We start from the raw sequence: 20,235 nt of genomic DNA, 5'->3' as shown, positions 1-20,235 counted from the left end.
TCCATGGTTTCTCTGATCCAAGTGTGTTTTCAACTCTGCCTTTGTATTTGATGGCAGGTCCTCCATCCCCTTGGCGCGTGTCTGCAAAGTGCTCATGTGCCGGCATGCGTGTGCTGCCCTTGAAAACAGACCAAACTTATTAAAATCATTGCTGGTTGCCATGGCGGCTGTTGTCGCTGTGGGCTAATAGGAAAGGCAATTACTGCTGCATGCTGGGGAGTATACCGGGAGGCTGCAGGCAGGGAGGGTACAGGCGACTGCATGCTGATGTGTTGTGTGACTGATAGTTTGGATGTCACAGTGAGCAAGTAGCAGAGGAGAGAAAGGCAGGAGATACCCTGTAATGGGGTTTGGCCAGATATGCTGTATTTCCACCTCCTGGGCAGGCTCATTGAGAGATTCCCACCCTTCCTTTGATTGTCAGGGGGAATCTCAGTGTTGAGTTTTATGTTTTCAGCTGGGTGCAACACAGTGCTGCTCAGTGACTCTCAGCTGGCCCAGAAAGTGAAACGGAGCTGGAAAACTTTATGTGTGTTGAAGATACTAATTTAGTCCCTTTCCTGCTGTTTCCTCTCTGTGAATATTCCTCTTCACTTCTTACTTTGCTGTTTCCTGTAGGTTGAATGTCATGATATAAAATAGCTCCAATTTTCTTGGAGTGAGTAGGATCACTTAAGAAAAGTGCTTCTTATAATGAATGTAAAGCTAAAGGGAAATTGCATCCTTCATCTTTATTCTCTGAATTTGGGCAGCATGTGTCCAGGCAATGCCAGCACTGTTTGTGCCAAGTGCAAACATGAAAAGAACTGGGATTGTTTTATAGTGCAGAGCTTGTAGAAAATCAGTAAATTCCTTGAAAGATTTGAATTGGAGAAGTAGGTGAGAGTTGCATATCTTGGGGATATTAAAAACTGCTTTGGCAGGGTTTGACAGAGCACTGCACTCCCAAATTGAAACCCTCTGTCCCCTTCAATTTGTTCTGCTTTCCCTTTCCCTTGTGCTAAACAATGGCCTGAGACCTTGTTGCACAGGAGCACTTCCAGGAGGCTCTCTTTGTACATTTAGAGGCACATCGTGTATGTTTTTTCTGGCTTACAGAATCCATGATGGTTTCAATGAAGTTAAAACGATGGCTGTCACCCCCTTCAATAGGGAGACTAGTCCCTGGAGGCATGGGGGGGGGGGGGGGGGCGGGGGGGGCGGGGCTTCTGGTCCAGACAAAGTGAGAAGAATAAAACAATCTTCTTGGAGCAGGCAGAATTGGAATCTTGTGTCAATTTCTCTCTTCCGGCAGATCTCTCAGCAGCTGTTTCCAGAGGGCCTCTGGATCATGCCCGCTGAGGGATAGCTGTGGTGACTCACCCGGCTGGGATCATTTCCACAGCGTGTGAGAGCAGTGCTTCCCAGGGAGCCGTGGCAACAGGAAGGGGAAGATTTCTAGTGTGTTTGATTCCTCAGCGAACATTATGCTGTGTCTGTTTAATTAGAGACTGCTACTTTCTTTACTGGTGTACTAAATATAAATGGAGGAACTGGTCTAATATACTTGAAATTGCAAATGTCAGGAGTCAATAGCTTTATTTTCTTCTTGCCAAATCTGATTTGGTTTTAAGTACTGCCAATATATCTAATGATGTCGTGTCCATTAAAAAGAATGAGGGATTTAGACTGACACAGCCTTCATCGTCTTCTCCCATTTCTCTCTTGTCCCATCTCTGTTTTACAAAGTAAGAGATACTAGTTGTTTTGCAGGTGTTTGTACAGTAAGATCTGAGGGTCAAAAGGCTCAATCTAAATACACTGTGAACTGAGTTTGTATTCAGCTAATATACCGTTGTTCAGGTCTTCTCTCTGCACAGTTTTTGGCCCAGACCTGTACATTCCAAGCATTATCTTTGTGACAGTCAGTAGACTGCCAAAAAACAATTTAAAAATACAAAAAATGCAGTAAAGATAAAAAAGTTGCCTCTGGAGCCCAGGCTTCGTATTCTCTCTGGGATTCTTTGTTTGCTGAGCTACAGTCTAAGTTGTGCCAGGCCCCAGGGAGATCTGTAATGGGACAGACATCTATGCTTAAGATGCCTTGCCCTGTTGGTCTGCTGTGCAGGAAATGGAATAAGTATCAAATGAGATTTTTTTCCCTCTCTGGGCTTATACTGAGCACAGTGGACCCAAGCTACTTAGTGTCCATCTGCTTAGTGTACATCTGTACAGTGCCATTGCAGACACTGCTTGTGTGTGACTGTGAGCTGTAGCACGATGCCTGGAAAGTAAGTTCACTGGGAAGTACAGCTTGCTAGGAAGTACAGCTGGTACTGCCAGCCACTGTGTGAAGTGTATGGTCCCAAATTGGTTGAAAAGTCCTTGAGAGCAGAAACGATGGGGAGAACTCCTCCTCATGGTGAAGACATTCAGTGCTGCTAGTAGCAGCGGTCAGACTCTGCATCTTGCCCTTGGCTTCAGTAACTGCTGTTCGTGCCCTGGCCAATCTGGAATGCTTTTGTCCTGGCCAGTACAATAATGTGGGCTACCTTGTCTTGGGGCAAAACTGGCTGCTGGGCTGGAGGAGGAAGGAGCATGCTCATTACATGCTGGAGGCATTTTTGCCGTGTTGCAGCATGTGCTGGGAGATGCATAATTGAAAAATGAGAGCACCTAGAACCTTGGCCTGACCTGCCAGGTCTGTTCTGGCCTCAGGACTTGAGGTCTGGCAGAACAGCTTCAACATTAGATATCTCTTTGTGAAATGGGGAGGAAAGAAATCCAGAGATACTTTTTGCACTTCCTGAAGTTTTCCCATTTTAATGGTGGCAAGAAGAAATCTTTGTTTCTGGAGTGTGTTGAGTTGTAATCATTGTCTGTTCTCAGCCTGCATAGAGTAGATGAAAACTGTCCCCAGGGTTTCTGTGTGCTCCACGTCATCATTAGACATGGCCTGACATGCACTGACCCGCACAGAGGATTTTTTCCAAAAGCTGCTTCCTCTGCTCTATGATGCAGTGTTGTAACACTGTTGCTTTGAAGGTTAACATTTTTCATATCCCCAACATTGTTTTGCCTTATCCCTCTTTTCCCTTCCCGCAGCTTTTCCTATTTTTGATTAGTCTAACACAAACGTCTCCAGGGTCAGAGGAGTGGCTGCAGGAGAATAGCCTTCAACCTCTTCTGCTTTAAGCTTTGGGAGCCGGGCTGATGGAGAGCACATGACGCTGCCGGTGGCTTTTCCTTCCCGGCGGGACACAGGGAGCTGTGTGCGCGAGGGGCACAAGCTGTGCTGGGTAGTGTGTCGGCGCTCCGCTCCCGCTGGTGGCGAGAGCAGGCCGGGCTGCTGCCAGCGTGGCACGGCTCGCCCAGCCGGCGTCTCTCCCGGGCACGAAGGGGCTCGTCCAGCCGGGTGCCCTTCGCGCACCGCCTTCGGTCCTGACCCCGGACGGGAGTGCGCAGAGCGGCTGAAGGCGATGTGGGCAGGCTTCATCTTTCCTCGGCATGGTGTGAGCGAGCGAAGCGCCTGAATTATTCACTCCTCCTCGGCCTGCTGTTCCTATTGAATTCCCGTGTCGAGGCACCCTGCCAGCACCCGCTGATGAATTCATTGCTGCGCCTGCCTCAGGGGCACCCTGTGTGTTCAGGGCGGGAGGGGGCGGGGGGCGGCCGCCTGCGCCTGGCTCGCCCTGGAATTGGGTAGCTGCCTGTCGGTGAGCCCGAGTTGCCCTGAAGCTCTTCCGTCTGCAGCGTAGGTGGGCGCCGGCCCCTTCACTGCTCAAAGGGTTGTTGGCAGGTCTGTGTGTTTTTATCTGTCTCTGCCTTGCAGCCGTGCTGTAGCCTGCCTGGGCTCCCTGTCCTGATCTTCTTGTCCCAGCTCTCCACATGTGTGACCTGGTATTGTGTCCTATCTGTATTTTGTCCTGGTGGAGTGGATTTCTCTGCAAACCACATCCTGATGTTTCACACACCATTTGAGGTTCTCCTTATTTCTGTATCCTGACTTTTCAGGGATGATTGTGCTAGAAAAAGATCACGTTTTACAATTTCTGAGAGGAATTTTTTTATTATTCTAAAAGAATCCATTTCCCTTTTGCCTATGATGTTTTTTCTTAGTAATCTGAATAATTTTTTTGTTAAACGTTTGAAAGGTCTCTGCTGTTCACATTATCACAACTCATTAAAAGCTGTTGAAGACACATTTTATACTTTTGAAAAGAGGTTATCGCTTCTCTTAACAAGAACTTCTGGATGTATGTTTGGTACCATCTTCATTGTGTTGATTCTCTGCTTTGTTCCTCTGTATTTTCTTTTTTAAGCAATTACAGCAGGTGGCTGGTCTTTGGGGAAGCTTCCTTTGACCAGAGTGCTCTCTGGTCCCAGTTGACAGGGGTGGATGGAGTTTCAGGTCCTCCTCCTGGCTGCACAGAGGAGTGTTTTTTCACCTCTAATTGGATCATGTAAATCAGCTCTTTCTTTGTCTGGTTCTCTTTGTTCAGAATCTCCTTCTGGATTTTGACCAATAAATCGGCCTTGACAATGGATTGGCTTTTCCTTTAGTAATTATACTGATACTTGAAAACTGGTGTAACTGATGAGCAAAATATGTGTAATAATCAGAATTGTGACCGATAATTTTCCTCAAAAACTGATTTCTGTAGTAGAAGCAATAAGTGATGGAGTACAAAGTAGCAAGGGGTTTTTTTAATCCTGTGCTGTTACAGCCCTCTGGGACCAGTGTTTGATAAAGTGCTAAGGAGTCCCCAGGGTCTGAGAGATGCTGGAGAAAACAGAGCTCCCTTCCAGAGAGAAACCCAGTCCTTTCATGCCAGTGCAAATGCTGGATGCTGGAGTGGTGCATCTTTCTCCTGGGCCATGGAAACCTTATCTGGCTGTCCCCTCAGCCAAAGGCAAAGTCTTTGAGAGTCACTGGCTGCAGTCTGCAGTGTGTGTGGTTGTGTTGGGTAATGTGGGAGGAAGGATGTGCTGTACTTCTTTTTCCCACTTTGGCACCTATGCCTGCAGCAATGGAGTGTGCTGTTACCTCTGAAGTGGTGTCTACAGTAATGCTTGCTGTGGCTTCTCTGCAGCACAGAGCGGAGTAATTCAATGGAGAAGGAGGAGCAAAACAAACCTCAGGAAAGCCTAAATCACAAATTGCATGAGCATCAACTGGCTATTGAAGCAAAAAGGCTAGAAGGAAGGGAACAAAGGATAAAGTCATCTGTTTTGTCCTTTGTACAGGCAGGAATGGAGAAGAGGTAAGTGTACTATTCCCTGTCAGTACAAGAGAGGGAAAGCAAGCTTCTTCATATTGCTTTTAAAGTTGGATGAGTGGGAGACATGAAGGTGCAAAGGTATGTATCCTTCATGCAGCAACCCAGAGAAAGTCTAGGACTGCGCTTCCTGAGTAGCACACAGGGGTTGCAAATGTGTTTTTGCTGTGGCAAAGGCATCCAGCCCCTCAGAAGTAAATACAAAGAGTGGCAGACTCGGACTCGTAAATGGTGAGGCCTACATGTAGTCAGTTGGGAAGCTAAACCTAGTTGTAATATGTGGCTTCCAGGATTCAGGAGAGCTGAAATTGCCTATTGTCAAAGTGTGGGACTATCTGCTTTCATGTTCTCTTTGCGTAGTAGAGATTCAAAGCTTTGAAGAGTCTCATTTGTAGCCATTTTGGCTTCAGTAATGGCAGCAGAAGAATACTTTTTCTTTCTTCCTTCCTTCTTGTTTTTTTCCCCCAGGAGATTTTTGACTGTTTTCTGAAAGGAGCAGATTTTGGTCTTTTTCCCTCATCTTCTGATCTGATTGAAGAGCAGTGGGGGACAGAATTCAATCTGTGGTTTGCTGCATGTGTTCAATCCCTCTGTCCCAAATCTGTACAGTGTCTTTCTGTGCAGCTGATAACAGCTTTCTCATGCAGCACTTACATCTATGTGAAATTACAGTATCCTTTCTTTTTTCTTTCTTTTTCTTTCTCTGCTGCTCCTTCAAAGCCACAAGTAATCCTCCAGCAACAGTGCTATCTTTCAATAGACTCTGACTGATGCAGTGCTATCTTCACAAGGAATGGGATTTGGGAGGTGCAGTTTTTCACCTAGGAGGATTACAAGCTCCATCTTGATACAAACATTTTTAAAGTACAGGTGGTAGTGTTGGTGCCTCAGGACTTTGTTTTTGGCACTAAGAAGATATGCTGCAAATTCAGGAATGCTCCTAGACCTTTCTTCCTTTTTGTGTCAGTTTTAGAGCTGCAAAATCTCCATTGGTGTCAGTAGTTGCCTAGGAAGTTTAGGGGTCCGTTATGTTTCAGTTTTGGTCATGTTCATGTATAACTATGTATAATGTAGCTGCAAAAACAGATGTTTTGTATACATGCAACCTTATCTTCTGTAATCATAATTTAGGTGCTTTCTTGTAATGCATTAAGCAATGTGACTACTATATGAGATTGGTTTTGTTCTTTTCTCTCCTTGTAAGGGAAAGCAATATATGCTCTTTCAAGATGAGTTTTTGAAGACTTTTTGTCCACATTCTCAGTGTGAAAGAAAAGTTATGCATACTTTAAGTATGCCTACTGATGAAGTCTTCTACGTGCTTCATCCTACCATTGCCATTCTTCCCCATAATCAGTGTTCTGATTCATAATCAAGTTGGTCTTGTCAAATCTGTGACATGTTTGCGACAGTGGTAGATGTGTTTATAGCTAAGAACAGTGCTTTTGCAATGGGAAAACCTGGGAAAAAAGGTATTAGAATTTGTTTTCATAGATCTTCTCCAATTACTGATCTGAAAAATAGCTACCAAGTGTAGATAGATTTAATTAATGAAAATGCCTTTTCCCTCCTGGATTCTCACAGCCCTGGACATAATTAAGGAACTAAGCATGACAGCTTGGTTTTGAATACTCTTTGCTACTATCCTTAGAGCATCACTTTGCTCATGAAAACTCTCTTAAGGAGCTCCAGTCTCTGGTAAAGTAGCAGCAGACTTGCATTGTTCCTTGCTTCTGAGGGAGAAAAGAGCCAAGTATGAGCCAACATCACCTGTATCTGGTTAGGCCATACAGTACCGGAGATGTTTTGGCATGAGGAAGGGAAGCCATGAAATGTGGTGACACCATGACTTTCTTCTGCTGCTTCAGATGGCTGCTTGGTGTTTCTGATGATTAATTCTTCAAGGGAGTGAAAATTCTGACTCCTACAGCATTGTTTTAGATGCCTGTGTAAAAGGCTCTGAAATACATGGAGGTCAAGGACTGGTAGTTTCTAAGGAGAATTCTTATCAGCAAAGGTCTCATTGCTGCAGTTGGTTTAAGCTGATGGGAAACTGCTTTCATTGAAAGAGAAGCCCTGCCTTCTCCCCGACTCCAACCATGTGGTCATGCACTCTCCCACATACAGGTGTTAGGGATTACGTGGCCTGTAGTGACCACCTTTGTTCATGAATCTAATCCTTCACCTTTTTGAGGGATTAGTTTCCAGGAGGATCAGCAAGCTGATCTGACTTGAAGTTTTCTTCTGTGATCCCTGCTGTGCATGCAAGATGTGAAGTAGGGATGTGCACTTGGGAACCAGAGAGGAAAAAAACCAAAGTGATTTACTTTGCTGGTACAGTTATTTTTGAGATTGGCTTAATCTGGCTGTAAAACCCATACTCTTAAAAGGTTTGTATCACAGTCTAGCTCAAGGGAGTTTGAGGCTTAATCCCTTTATATTTGGGCTGAGCAATGTGCAGAAGGAAGGAGCAAATAGAACTGAATTTTAGGACTGCAACTGTCTAGAACTTTAACAAAAAATGTTGGCTATATTTACAAAGAAACCATGAGAAATAAAACAAAAAACCCAAATGGTGCTTTGGCAGGGTTTTAAGATTTAACTAGCCCTCTCCTCTGCTATTTGCCACAGTGCCTTAGGTCTGCTCCAGCTCAGAGGTTTACTACACTGCCAGTTTCTCTGTACCTAATTTAAGATGTTTTTGTGTTCAGTGGGAGGGTGGCTCCCTTTTTTGTTTGCTTCATCTGAATGTGCTGCATAGGAAGATACACAATGCTGTAATTTCAGGACCCCAATGCTTTTAGATCTCTTTTGTTCTGCATTTGATCTGTAGGCTCAGGGAGGGAAATGTTATTTCTTAATGCAAAGAAGTCTCCAGGGATTGCACACAGGAGAAGTTTTTAGACTAAATTGTGAAGGAAACAATCTTAGGTGAATGTGCTGTGACAATCCCTGCCCACACATACGCACTTAAAAACCAAGCAGTAATTTCAATTCCATTTTAAAGTTGGAGGAATTGTAATGCTATCACTTTCCTAAAAGCTTTGTGAAAAATGGTGATGGAGTGGGAGAGATGCAGACAAGTGCCCCATAGAAGCCAAGGCGGTCAGGACTTGTGGATTATGCACTCCATGCAGAGCAGCTGGACAATTGGTCTGGCCATGCCATGGTGTTTGCTCCCTTTTGCCCGGAGGGACCATAGCAGGGGACATATGGGGGGGGGGGGGGTGGGGGGTGGGGGGGCTGCGGTTGTAGCTGCAGTAGGCTGGAATGGGAAACAGTCAGGGGGCAGCGGGTACAAATCCCCGAGGAACTAGTTTGGGTTAGTTCCACTGCCTTGTTTATTTCATTGTCCTGCAGGCAGGGAAGGGAGGGGGCTTTGATGCTTTTGTGTGGTGCTGGCAGAAATGCAGTCCGGGGGTTTTGAGACCTCCTGGAGGGGGTCGTGGGTCTTTTCCAGTGGCTTCAGACTATCCATAAAGACAATAGAGTGGAACTGAGGCTCTGTGAGGAGTTTGTATGCTGTTCCTGAGGACTTCTGGGGCTTTAACTAAGCCTAAAGCTCGTAAAAAGAGAGAAATGCATTGGAGGCATGTAGGATGCTGCAGGGAAGAACGGTGTCTGTCTCCTGCCTGCTTGACAGACCCAGATCTTGCAGTTCCCCAGGTTCCTAGGGTGCAGCAGCCTGGGACTTTATTAGTGCAGTCACCACAAAGGTCTCTGGCACCTGTCTTCACCTCTCACAGGCCAAATTTCTTCCTATGAGCTTGTGCTATTTAATTACAATCTTTTTTTTGCTGTTGATGGCTGTATTTACACTCAGGATGTGTCAGAATATCCAATACCTGAGACTGCTGGAAGTCTCTCACTTAATTTTCCCATTAATACATAAAGTTCTTGTCCCTTCTGGGCAGAATTCAAGCAGCAACAGCTATTCCGTTATAAGCAGAGCTAGCATTCCCATCTGGATCAAACTGAAGAATTCAGACCACTTGCAGATACCTCTCTGGTTAATTTTATTCTCCACAGTAGTATGATCTTTCTTAGAGAAGTCTTCAGAGAGGCTTGCCTAATTTCCATGCAGTGAAAGGGAAACAGCAACTTACTGCAAATGTCTAGTTCGGTCCCCTTAGCAGGTGGATTGTATTTTGTTTTATATCTTCCTCTCTTTTCAAAGCAATCTCCCAACTTTTTGTTCCTTTTTCTTAAAATTTTGAAATAAAATGTGTACTTTATTTCAAAAATATATATGTATATATAAAACCCAAAACTATTCCAGAGAGGAGGCGTTCCTCCTCTTGAGGGAAGGAGATGCTTTGATAAGTGTTCCTTTCTTTTCTCCTTTTAATAGTGTTCTAGCTGTGACCATTGCTTGCATGGGAATGCTTCATCCCTCCTGCATAAGTTATTTGACTAGGTTGGGACATCAGCTGTAGCCTGCCATCCTGTGCAGATTGTCTAGGTGGGGTATTTCTGGTAGCTTAGGCAGGATTTCTGTTTTTTCACATGCTTTGCAGTAGGGACGTGTGACCACAGCTACCATGCAGGTATCTCAGGACAATCATGTTTGGCAAGAGCTTTGCATGAGCAGCGAGGAAGTTTGTATAACACAAGTGGATTCCAAGGAGTCCTTGGTTAATGGCTTAGAAAACCTATTATTTTAAGACTTTCTTTTTTATTATTATTTTTATAAATTGCGCTCTGGTTATAGAGAGCTCTGGCATGTGGCCACATCCCATTCCGCCTGTCTGTGGCAAGAAGGTGGCAGTCAGCTACAGGGTGGATGTAAAAAGAAAGGCAAAGATGTGTTTTCTGTAGTGGAATCACTCATTACTTTTCATATGGAATTGCTTAATTGGGATGTTGAAAGGTTAGCTTTGATTTTGTTTTGATACTTCTCTACAATTTTGTAGGCAAATGTGTAGCACTCCAATGTCTAATTAGAAGAAAAACCCTGAAAAATACTCATATGTGTGGGAGAGATGAGTAAAGGTTAAGCAAAAAGGGAAGGGAAAAAGCAGGCTTTATTTCTTCGTGGAGATAGCAACCCTTGCAAGGGGAGTAACCCTCTAATAAACTGTTACATGAGGATTTATTCTGGTAAAATTCAACAGTCATGGCCTCTGTTTTTCCCTTTTAAAATACTAGTGAATGGCACTTTGGGGATAGACACCCTCTTTGTCTTCAGAACATGTGCTGAAGCACTAAGAGGCTGTTCCCTTATCAGAGGGAGCCTGTCAGGGGTTGAAATGGCTGGATCAGTCTCTGCTGCCCTTCTGATCCTTGGTACCTCTGAGGCAGTAGTGTAGCCGTCAGCATGATGATGTGTTCTGCATCATGGCCTTTCTGTTCTCTTAAGAACAGAATTAAGTCTTTTGTGTGTGTCTGGAATATTTGTCTCTGCTGGAGTGGGCTCTCTCAACTCCATGTGCTGATTTATGGTGGAGAAATAAGAGATTCCAAGAGCTAGAATTCAGGGTATCCCTGAATGTGCACAGTTCCCATTTGGGGATATTATATATAGCTGTGGGATGACTTGCTGTCCATGTTTTCCCCAAGCTGATCATATTAGGTGCAATTAGTGCCCTGGATGCTCTTTGGGATGCACTTTGGGGTGTCTCTTGTAAGCAGAGGGAGCTGCCATGCTGTGCAAGTTGCTCTTGCAGCAGCACGAGAGGGGGTTCATTCCCTTTTAGAGATGCCCTTTTGTTCCCTGTTTTTGCAGGGAGAGGAGCTTTCCAGGAGGGGGATGAGGAGGCCAGACTTAATGGTCTTAAGAGTGGATTTTTTTTTTTTTTTCCTATTTTGCAAAGTAAGGCCTGGGAGTTGTTTCTCTTTAACTGTTTCCAGATGGTGCTGCTGGAACACAAAGATTTCTAGTGTGTTTGGGATGGTGGCTCTGAGACCCCCAGCCCCCCAGCGTTTCCTGTGTAGCTCCACAATCCTGCAGGCTTAATCAGAAACAGTCCTGGCTGCTAAAGCAGGCTGCCCCAAGCCCTCTGCTTTCTCCCTCCTCTAGGCTTTTTAACCCCTTGCCATTACAGCTCCAGCCTGTGAGTCTGCCCACTTCACTTCTTTCTCAAGCTGGCTGTGGGCACATGCAGTGTTCCAGAGATAAAACTGCATGTGGCTAGACTGCTTGAACAATTTATGTCTTTGGGGAAAGGGAAGATGGTTTGTAATGTGAACCTGGGAAAATAATTTCTCTAACTATGTAGGGCAGCTTATGCAATCAGGCCAGTGTGTCCAGGGCGCAGAAAATTTCTCTTGCACCTATTGCCTGCAGTACTTACTATACAGTATGATTTCGTCAGAGTCTTCTGCTGTTGAGCCTCTCTTTTTGTGCTAATTTCCCTTTGAGCAATACAGATTTAATTTTATATTACAGCCTCTTCACACCCAGCTGACAAATTAGCTTCAGCTTTCTTCTTCTGAAGGTAATATGACAACTGTAATTTTGTTTGCAAAGGAGGAGTACTCTTATTTCTTTTTAGCCTTTGAGCAACAGCCTGTGAATATTTGTAAAATCAGCCAAGAAGCTTGTGATCGATCAACTGACTTCCCTTCTGGATCCATGGTATCATCTCCCTCGTCCTGTTCTCTCCTGTATTCTCCATCTTTTTTTTAAGAAAACGGAACAGTGAATCTGTCTACTAAGGAAAAACTCTGCAGTCCTCTTCACCTTGTGAAAGCTTGTAGTCATCATGTTCAAGCAAGCCAGATTTTCATGCCATGAACATGTTGCCCTGTAATGAGTTTCCTTAGTGTAAATTCTGTGTGAAATGCTTTCTCAGCTCCATGTAACAATTACAGCATCCAAAGGTGACCCAGTGCTGGATTTTAGAGCTTTGTTATGAGCCCTCTCCTATTTCCATTGAGTAAGAGTATAAATGAAGATGAACTGCCATTTCAAAATGCTTCTGATTAGTAAAAGAGGAGGGAAATCAATATTTTGTGCTATTGACTTCTGTGCATGCGGAATGTCCTTGTATTTGCTGGATCACAGACGTCACATAGTGCACAGCATTCCCACGGGCTTTAACTTGCACTGGATCTATCGTTGCCATTGTCGGTCATGAACCAGCAGAGTCAGACTGTATTTTCGTTATGCCTGGAGCAGTATGAGGATGCTACCATATGTAGTCCAAAGAAAGTGTATGTTTTGCACATTTAAATTACACTAAATTAATGAAATCTCATCTATTTGAGTAGCTGAAAATATCCGTTGGCTGATGTGGAAAATAAAAACCTAGCTGGGGGAAAGGCTGCTGCTGACCAGAGAGCTGCTTCCATTATTTGGGGGAAAAAAAAAAGGAGTCAGGGAAGAATCAGCATTGTTATAAAGAATATATGTAAGATACTTCAGTTTTAGCTGTGAAAGTGCTTTTTGTGTATGAAAATCTCCCTTCTCTGCAGCATTAGACATCTGTACTGTAATTCCATATGGACACTGTCAGCTTTAAGCCTGAGTATGCATTTGTAAACCTGTTGCATCATGAATATTTTAACAGACCTGAAAGTATTTAAACTTTTCTGTAAGGTTTGGTTAGATGTGTATTTGTCTGTATTCCATTTGCAGCCTCTGCTATGGCAGTCAGTTGTTTTTCCTATTTTATACATACGGTTTTGCAGAAAAGAAGTGGCAGGAGATTGGAGTTAAGAAAATACATATTTCAAAATACAGAAAATGGCACTGACATGTTAGGGTGGCATCACTGGGCCTATATTCAATAGGGATGCAGCCATCACAAAGTTGCCCTATTCTATCTGACTACCTTGTGGGCTTCCCTAGCTGACTGCTCCAGATGATTCAAACTCTGGTCAGGGCAGGAGACTATTTTTATTAATCTGACATCATTTTCCTTTTTTGTCTTTACTGTGTCACTGGGCTTCCTGCCCAGGGAGCCTGTGGCAGGCCTGGCCTCCCTCCAGCTAGGCTCTGCCGGGGTCCTGCCCCTTCCCGATGGCTGGACGTAAGACCTGTGGTCCCACAGCGGGCTGTGGGCACCCTGGGGCCATGGGTACCATGTCCCTGCTAGAGAGCTGGGTGTTCAGCTTTGCGGAATTCTGAGGCCGGAGTGGACACCCAGGACAGGGACCCCCTTATGCTGTGGGGTTAGGGTGGGTGCGAGGCTGCAGGTGGGAGCTACATTCCTTGGTGCCTTCTGAGGCACCTGGGACATGGCAGCATGGGAGCTCTTCTGCCCCATCTGTTCTACATTGTACTGGCTCCTGCAGAAAACACAGTATTTTTAGGATATGGGGAAGCCTGGAACAGCAGGGTGGGGGTGGGCCTAGGCCAGAGGCTGCTGTTGCTGCAGCAACAGGGCCAGAATTCCAGGAAGGAAGAGGGGCCGGATGAGCCTCTGTCCCAGCCTCTACTGGGCTGCAGAGCAGGGAGCTCATGGGCGCTTCTCTGCTCCATGGGCAAAGCTGCCGGCATCAGGCCCCCACAGCCAGAGCCCTGCACTAGCAGCTGCAGCCCCTGCTTTTCCCTCCCTCAAGAAGTAGCCTCAGTCATTGGGGTGGTGTCAGAAGCCAGGGCTGTGCTAGCCAGCATTCTTCCCAGCCATCGAGGGCAGCTGTGGGCAGTGTACTTGTTGTGGTGATTTTTATCAAAATCTCAAGCTTGTAGTCCCCAAATAAACTTTAAAAAAAGAGGGAGTAGAGGGGTGTGTGGGTGAGTAGTGGGTGAAAAGTAAAATTAAGTCCTGCTACTTGAACCAGCAAATTGTACAGGTTTGTCAATGTCAGGACACTAACAATGAAGCAAGTAAGTAGAAGGTCTTTGCTAAATGATGTCTGCACATGTGGAAAACAGCCAAAGCCATGAAGCAAGTTTAATTGAAAGTGAAGACAGCTGAAGGGAAGCGTCCCATACTAAAGACACAGATATTGATGCTGCAGAGTAATTAACAAGAGCTGTATATCAAATTAGGATAAGTATCGAGGGAGAAGGGTGACATTAAGATCCATTTAAAAACTACTTAGTTCAGTTTTTCATTAATAATTGGTAATTTACCCTTAGATGGTACTTTTCCCATTAATTTTATCCAAAGACAGTTTAGGGTAGGAGACAGTACACACAATTGAGAAGGCTGAACGTATCAGATACACTTGGACAAAGAAATGGTTATTTCTTTTTTGTTTTTATGCAATAATTTGTGCAAGTACGGGTCTGATAAAGAATTGCCTATTTTCTTAGCAACAGATAATAAAATCAAGGCATTTAAAGTTTTAGCAGTGCTCTGCCACAATTAACTACTAAAAAGCCTTTTTCAAGACAATCCCCCCACCCACCCTGCCTTTCCCCAGCACAGGGTTTCTGTCTTTCGTGTGCAAGAAGTAAAACAAAAAAGGTGGTGAAATCTCAGAGCTGTGATAAACAGCACTGGGATTTCTGTCTGGCTCATGATCTTTACTTTTTTGCAACTGTCACTTTCAGATTAATAGCATCATAGCCAGCATTTTCAGCCTTTTTTTTTTTTTTTCTTCTTGTGACCATCTTATTCACTGTGCTCTAAAGAAGCGACTTCTGTTTGTCTTGTTCAAGTCTCTGATAAATGTGTAGCTTGTGCTATCTCATCACTTCAAAATCCCATTTTGCTTTTGGAAGGAACAAGTAATTCCTTGTTGCCTTTTTTTCAACGCTCTGTGTAGTCCAAGGGTTTCTGGCTTTCTGGTGTGGGGACTTTCCCTTGTCACTTTTTTTCCAAGTTACCAGGCTGCCACACCACCCGTAGCTCTTGGGGGCAGCCAGAGCAGAGACTGATGAGCTGTTCCTGTGAGTTTTGCTGCTGCTGTTCAGAACCCAGCAAGTGGTTATGGAACTTGAAAGGACTACATGAACTTCACTTTTCCTGGTATCGTCACAAAAGCAGGAATGCTGCCGATCCAGGGAAGAGATTGCTTGGTCATGTTTTTGAGAATATCTTTGCAATGGAAAGGACTCAGCATTTCAGGTTGAAGCTTGGATTCAGCAGGAATTGATTTTCTGGCTGGGGGAAATGTGGATGAACTTGCTAAGCTAACGGTTCCTATGAGCAAAGTTTTAATCTGCAGACTTTAGGTTTAATTCTGCTGTCAGGAAACAGTTGCTGATCAGGCCTCAGTGATTGTTGCACATGGCAAAATGGCAAGTTGTGATGTAAAATTGATTCATTCTGGGGTCAGGTGAGTCGAAAAATAGGATTATTGCATTTTTAACCTAAAATTCAGTTTTAATGTTAAGAAAATGATAGAAGGACTTTCAGACCTTCCATTATGTGTTAGAGCTGGGACATTTTCCCTAGAAGAATGACTTTATTCCAGTCCTTTGGGTCCTTTCATAAGTTAGTGCCACCTGCAGAGAAGATCACTTCTTAATGCTATCTTGGTTTATTGACAGTTCCTTATGTTTTTAAGAAGTGTCTAATTCAGTAGCTCTTGGAATTTGTCGAGCTGGGAGGTGTCAAAACCCCCAAAAACTCCAAAGCCTGGCTGTTCTGCTCGGAAAGGAGCATCTACTTTGAACTTCAGTCATCTGCAAATGGCTGTGCTGGGTCTATCCTCTGGCCTGTGGCAGTACCTGTGACTTGCAGTTTGTGGCAGACCTTACTATTGCAAGTGCCAGTGGAAAAAAACTTGTGTTAGCAGGGCTGGGAAATGAATGAATGGGAAAACTTTGAAATAAAGGGGTGGTAAAAACTTAGTGGATTTGACTGAGTTGTGACTTTTATCCTGTCAAATCCAGTTGGCCTGCATAGAGGCTGTCGCTGGGGTGCAGCCACAATGGTCACACATCCTATGGAAGTGTGGAAGCCCATGTGTGAGATCATCCATATGGTTTGAATAAAATCCCAGTATATATTGCAGAAAGCTGATTTATGGTATTAGCTTCCAGCTTCATTCTCCCTACTCTAAAGCAAATTGCAAGTGGCTGAGAAATGCCTTTCAGTGGTAAACAAAGTAATGAAACATCCCAGTGGCAGTTTGATTTGATTTTGCAGGCTAGTGCTACCTAACTCAATTTCTTTATGAATGTCTGGTTGCATGTTGGCATCAGAAGAGAGTGTAATTGGCAGGAGGGAGCTGTGCAAAAGAGATGGAGTTTTCCGGGAATTCCCTCTCCCATCAGGCTGCTGCCAGAAGGCAGGGTCCCTCTATGTTTGTGGTGGGTACTTATCTGTGTCAAATCTTCCCTCTCCCTTTTTCAATTCCATTTTGTGAGATTAGTTTTGTTTTGTGCAGTCAGAGGAGGAGATTGATCTATATCCCTAGCTTCTGCTGCCTTAGATTGCCTACTAGCAGGGGTTTTCTGTCTGGGTGTTGCTGGACTGTGCTGTTCCAGTTGCAGGAGTTTAATACCTTCACTTCTTGCTCTGTTTAGTTTTTAACAAAAGCAAACTCCGTATGGAATAATCATGCAGCAGGCCCCAGATTCACCATTAGCAACCTGTAAAATTGCCGGCACTGGAGATTATTGGCAGGAGATGGTTTCCCTAGGCGCTTCTGGCCTTCTCCTGGAGAGTTAAGTTCAATTAGAGCAATGATACGCACAGCTGGGATTTTGCAAAGAGTCCAGTACTTGGTGGTAGCATTGCTGTATGAAAGGCAAAGAGATATCTTTGGCCTTTTTGTGACCTTAATGCTCCAGCTGCTGCCCTCTTTCTAACCTCTGCTATCACGGAACTCTCACTAATGTAACTCTCTTTCACCTCTTCTTTTACCTCCTGATGCAACCATACCCCTCAGACATTTTTAGTCTGCATTCTGTGAGATTTGTCTTTCAAAAAGCAAAGTGGAGATTGCAGGATGTGTGGCATTTTCCCCTCCATTCAATTTTTCTTGTTTCTTTCTGGCTTACGTATTGAAGAGTGCCCTCAGATCTCTGTAATCATCTTTCTCTTCACTTTAGTGATTTGCTTCTACTTTCAAAACTGTTCTATTTCTAGATGTAGTTTCTTGGTACCCAGGTTCTTTGATTTCAGGGAATCCCACAAACTTGACTTCTGTCTCTTGTCTGCCACAGCCTCAGGATGACAGTCCCTCTTATTAGTCTCTGATGTGGAGAACATCATCCTGAATATAACAATTTCATTTTCCTTTCTTTATTATAACTTTTAGCTTGCATTCACTGCCCTTATAGTTAGTATCTGTAAGGACAACTTGTCCATTAATTCCTTATTTTCTGTGTGGAAATTTTCCTGGTTTTCAGGGTGTTGAGAGAGACTTGCACAGGAACTTGTCTGAGATACTGACCTTGCAGGTGTGTGTATAAGTACTGTTAAAAGCATGCCTGGAATAGTCTTTCAGGAGAAGACCATCTCTCCTGATATAGGGTGGATGTTTATGGTATTTAGACATACATTGGTAAACTGTAGTTAGTGGAATAAACAATCACAGGGCTTATAAGGTGTATTTACATTTGGGGAGAAAAAGACTAACTGCGTTTTCATAATGGTGTTGTTTTTTCTTACTTAAGTTCATAGTTAAAACCCAAAAGCTTTGAGTGGTGCTGTCGTTGATGGTCTCTGTTTGCTTCTTCCAATTTCTCCGTCTTCCCTTCTGTTTCTGAATCGTTTGTGGAGTTTTGTGCTTAACCTGCTTTCTGGCTGTTAGTATTTGAAAAGAATGTACTCACACAGTGGCCAGCCTAATTAATTACTGTTAATTCCCAAAAATTGGCTGCTGAAAGCTTTTTGGTCCTTGAAGCTTTCATACTGTGCATGCTACTTTAGCATGAGCGTTCAAGGAGGGGGTGGATGTTTCCTTGCAGTTTTTCACAGAGAATCCCCTGGGCAGGCTTGAGGTAAAGAGGAAGAGAGGGAGGATGGATACAAACTTTAAATAGGATTGCTAGTGTCTGCACTGAAATATTAACACCTTGCTTTGCAGCAGTAATTGTGTTAAAGCGTTTAGTGTAAACTCTGAAATTGTGCTAGTGGCCACATGCCCTGTGTAGAGGGGAGTGGACCTCTCTCTGGTAGGAGCTGGCGTTTCACTCATATATCCCAGCACAAAACCTAAAACATCTCAACAAAACCTCTTTCCTGACAGTGGTTGTACATCTCAGTCAGCTTCATGCCCATAATGTATTTGCTTTTGACAATTTGAGATTGTTTTGCTGTGTTTTGTCAGGGCTCTCTCCCTCCTCTCCTTCCCCAAGAGCTGCTGGAGAAAGCGCAGGGCTAACTTAAGAGTTCCTCCTCATAAGTCATAACAGAAGATAGACTTAAAAAGTGATTATGGAGGGTGGCTGTTTCCTTTCCTCTTCCAAACATTCTGCTGGGAGTAGCTTGTGAATGCACAGGGGTACCAGGGTGGAATTGATATAGACTTTGTCTAGTTTAGTTTATCCTCTGCCCAGACAGGAAGATGCATGCCTGAGGCATGAGTGCCCTTTCCCCATTTCAAAGAGGATGTGTTGGAGGGAGAGGAACCAAAAATAAATTAAGAAATAGAAATAAACATTTAGGAAGTATTATGTTATCTCTAATCCCCACTGCACTGCTAAAATAGAGATGGGTCTGGGAATTTCATGGAGAAATTCCAGAAGTGCTGGAAGAGCAGGGTGATGGAGCTGCCAATAAAACAAAATGTGTAGCCTCAGAGTCCCTTCTGGGATGAAGAAATAAGGTCTAGAGGATTGATTTCCTGTTGGGAGTGTCGAGGTATTGCATAGGCTTACTGAAGTATTTGAAGTTGCATTGACTGCTTTTTAAGTTCGTATTAAACTATTAATATAGTTTTAAAAGGAAAAAAGAGACATATTTACAGCTAATTTTTAGGCACACAGTAGGTTCTGTAATTTTATTGTATTTTATGTTCTGTTTTCTTCAGTTTTCATGATAGTAAATGTGTTTGCATATCAAAATTTTTTGGAAAAGGACTAAAATTATACATAACTGATATTACAGATGGTAGAGTAGGATTAGTTCATGCTTATTTTATGGCTTTGATTTTTTTTTTTTTTTCTTTTACACAATTTGGCACATGCAGTTGAAGGCAAATTTTAGGTGTATTAGCTTATATGGAAAAAAGGAAGTTGGCAGAATACTTTAACTCATTCTTCCCCCATTTCATGCAGGTTCTTTGTCTTTGGCTGAGTTAAGACAGGCCTATATTTCCTTGCTTTCTGTTCTGTGTAACCCCTACATTCGCTTTTTGTTTTCTTGTCTTGCAGAACGAGCCTCTGACTTCAGGTTATCATGGGTATCCAGCGAGAGACAATCAAGTAAGTGTCTGATTGCAGTAAATGCCTGTGTCCATGCATCTCTGTACATGTAAGGGTGTTTTGTCTGACAGCTTCCTGGCTGTCATCTTATGGAGTGGAAATATTTTTGTTCTACTGTGGATTGTTTGTGGAGACATGATTAATTGAATGGGTTTCTATGGCTTTAAGCAGTATGTGGCAAGGTGCCGGGTAAGGGGTTAAATATCATCCACATTACCAACAGCTCAGGAAATTCTCGATTCTTAAAAATGTCACAGCTTAGAATCTCTGTCCTAAGCTCCCACTATATCTCCTCAGTGTTAATGAATGTAGATGTTCAGTGCCAGTACATGCTTGGCCCCGTTTTATACTTATTGCTGTAATTCTGGCATCTGGGGAGCAAAACAACACTGAGTTTTTGTGAGAGTGTGCTTTGCTGGTGGAGTAGGGAATGGCACATCCTGTTGGGTTGTTTCTAATATCTGTGAACTTGTCTTGCAGTCCTTTTAAGTCCTGCAGGGCCCCTGCCCCTTACTCTTATTCAGGATGCTCTCCTACAGCAGTAAAAATTACATTGTTCAGTGCATTGCATCTGTAAGCATTCTCTTGCCTTCTGACAGAAGACAGAGAACTCCTGGTTGATGAATTTGTGCGATAGATGGAGGAGATGCTTTGGAACAAATGAAATTTAATGGTTGTAAGATACAACTGTCACACATTAAATCTCCCTTCTTAGAACGAAGTTTTTTTCAGTGTTTTGCAGTGCTACTGCAAAGCAGAGTA

The 20,235-nt window shown here is 43.7% G+C and overlaps 1 protein-coding gene across 6 annotated transcripts in view; it reads left to right on the top strand.

The window, feature by feature from the left end:
* RBFOX2 (RNA binding fox-1 homolog 2) overlaps positions 1-20,235 on the top strand; it is a gene marked incomplete at its 5' end in the record, with an annotated part of 172,613 nt that overhangs the window by 15,919 nt on the left and 136,459 nt on the right. For all 6 annotated transcript variants that reach the window (XM_083859389.1, XM_083859387.1, XM_083859388.1 and 3 more), the window contains one exon: positions 19,423-19,473. In XM_083859389.1, the coding sequence (XP_083715515.1) occupies positions 19,423-19,473 (51 nt within the window). The remainder of the gene's footprint in view (positions 1-19,422; positions 19,474-20,235) is intronic.

Source organism: Zosterops lateralis (assembly GCF_965231275.1).
Source record: "Zosterops lateralis genome assembly, chromosome: 4".
Lineage (NCBI taxonomy): Eukaryota > Metazoa > Chordata > Aves > Passeriformes > Zosteropidae > Zosterops > Zosterops lateralis.
The sequence above is the reverse complement of the archived record's forward strand: the minus strand, read 5'-3'. Positions and strand labels throughout refer to the sequence as shown.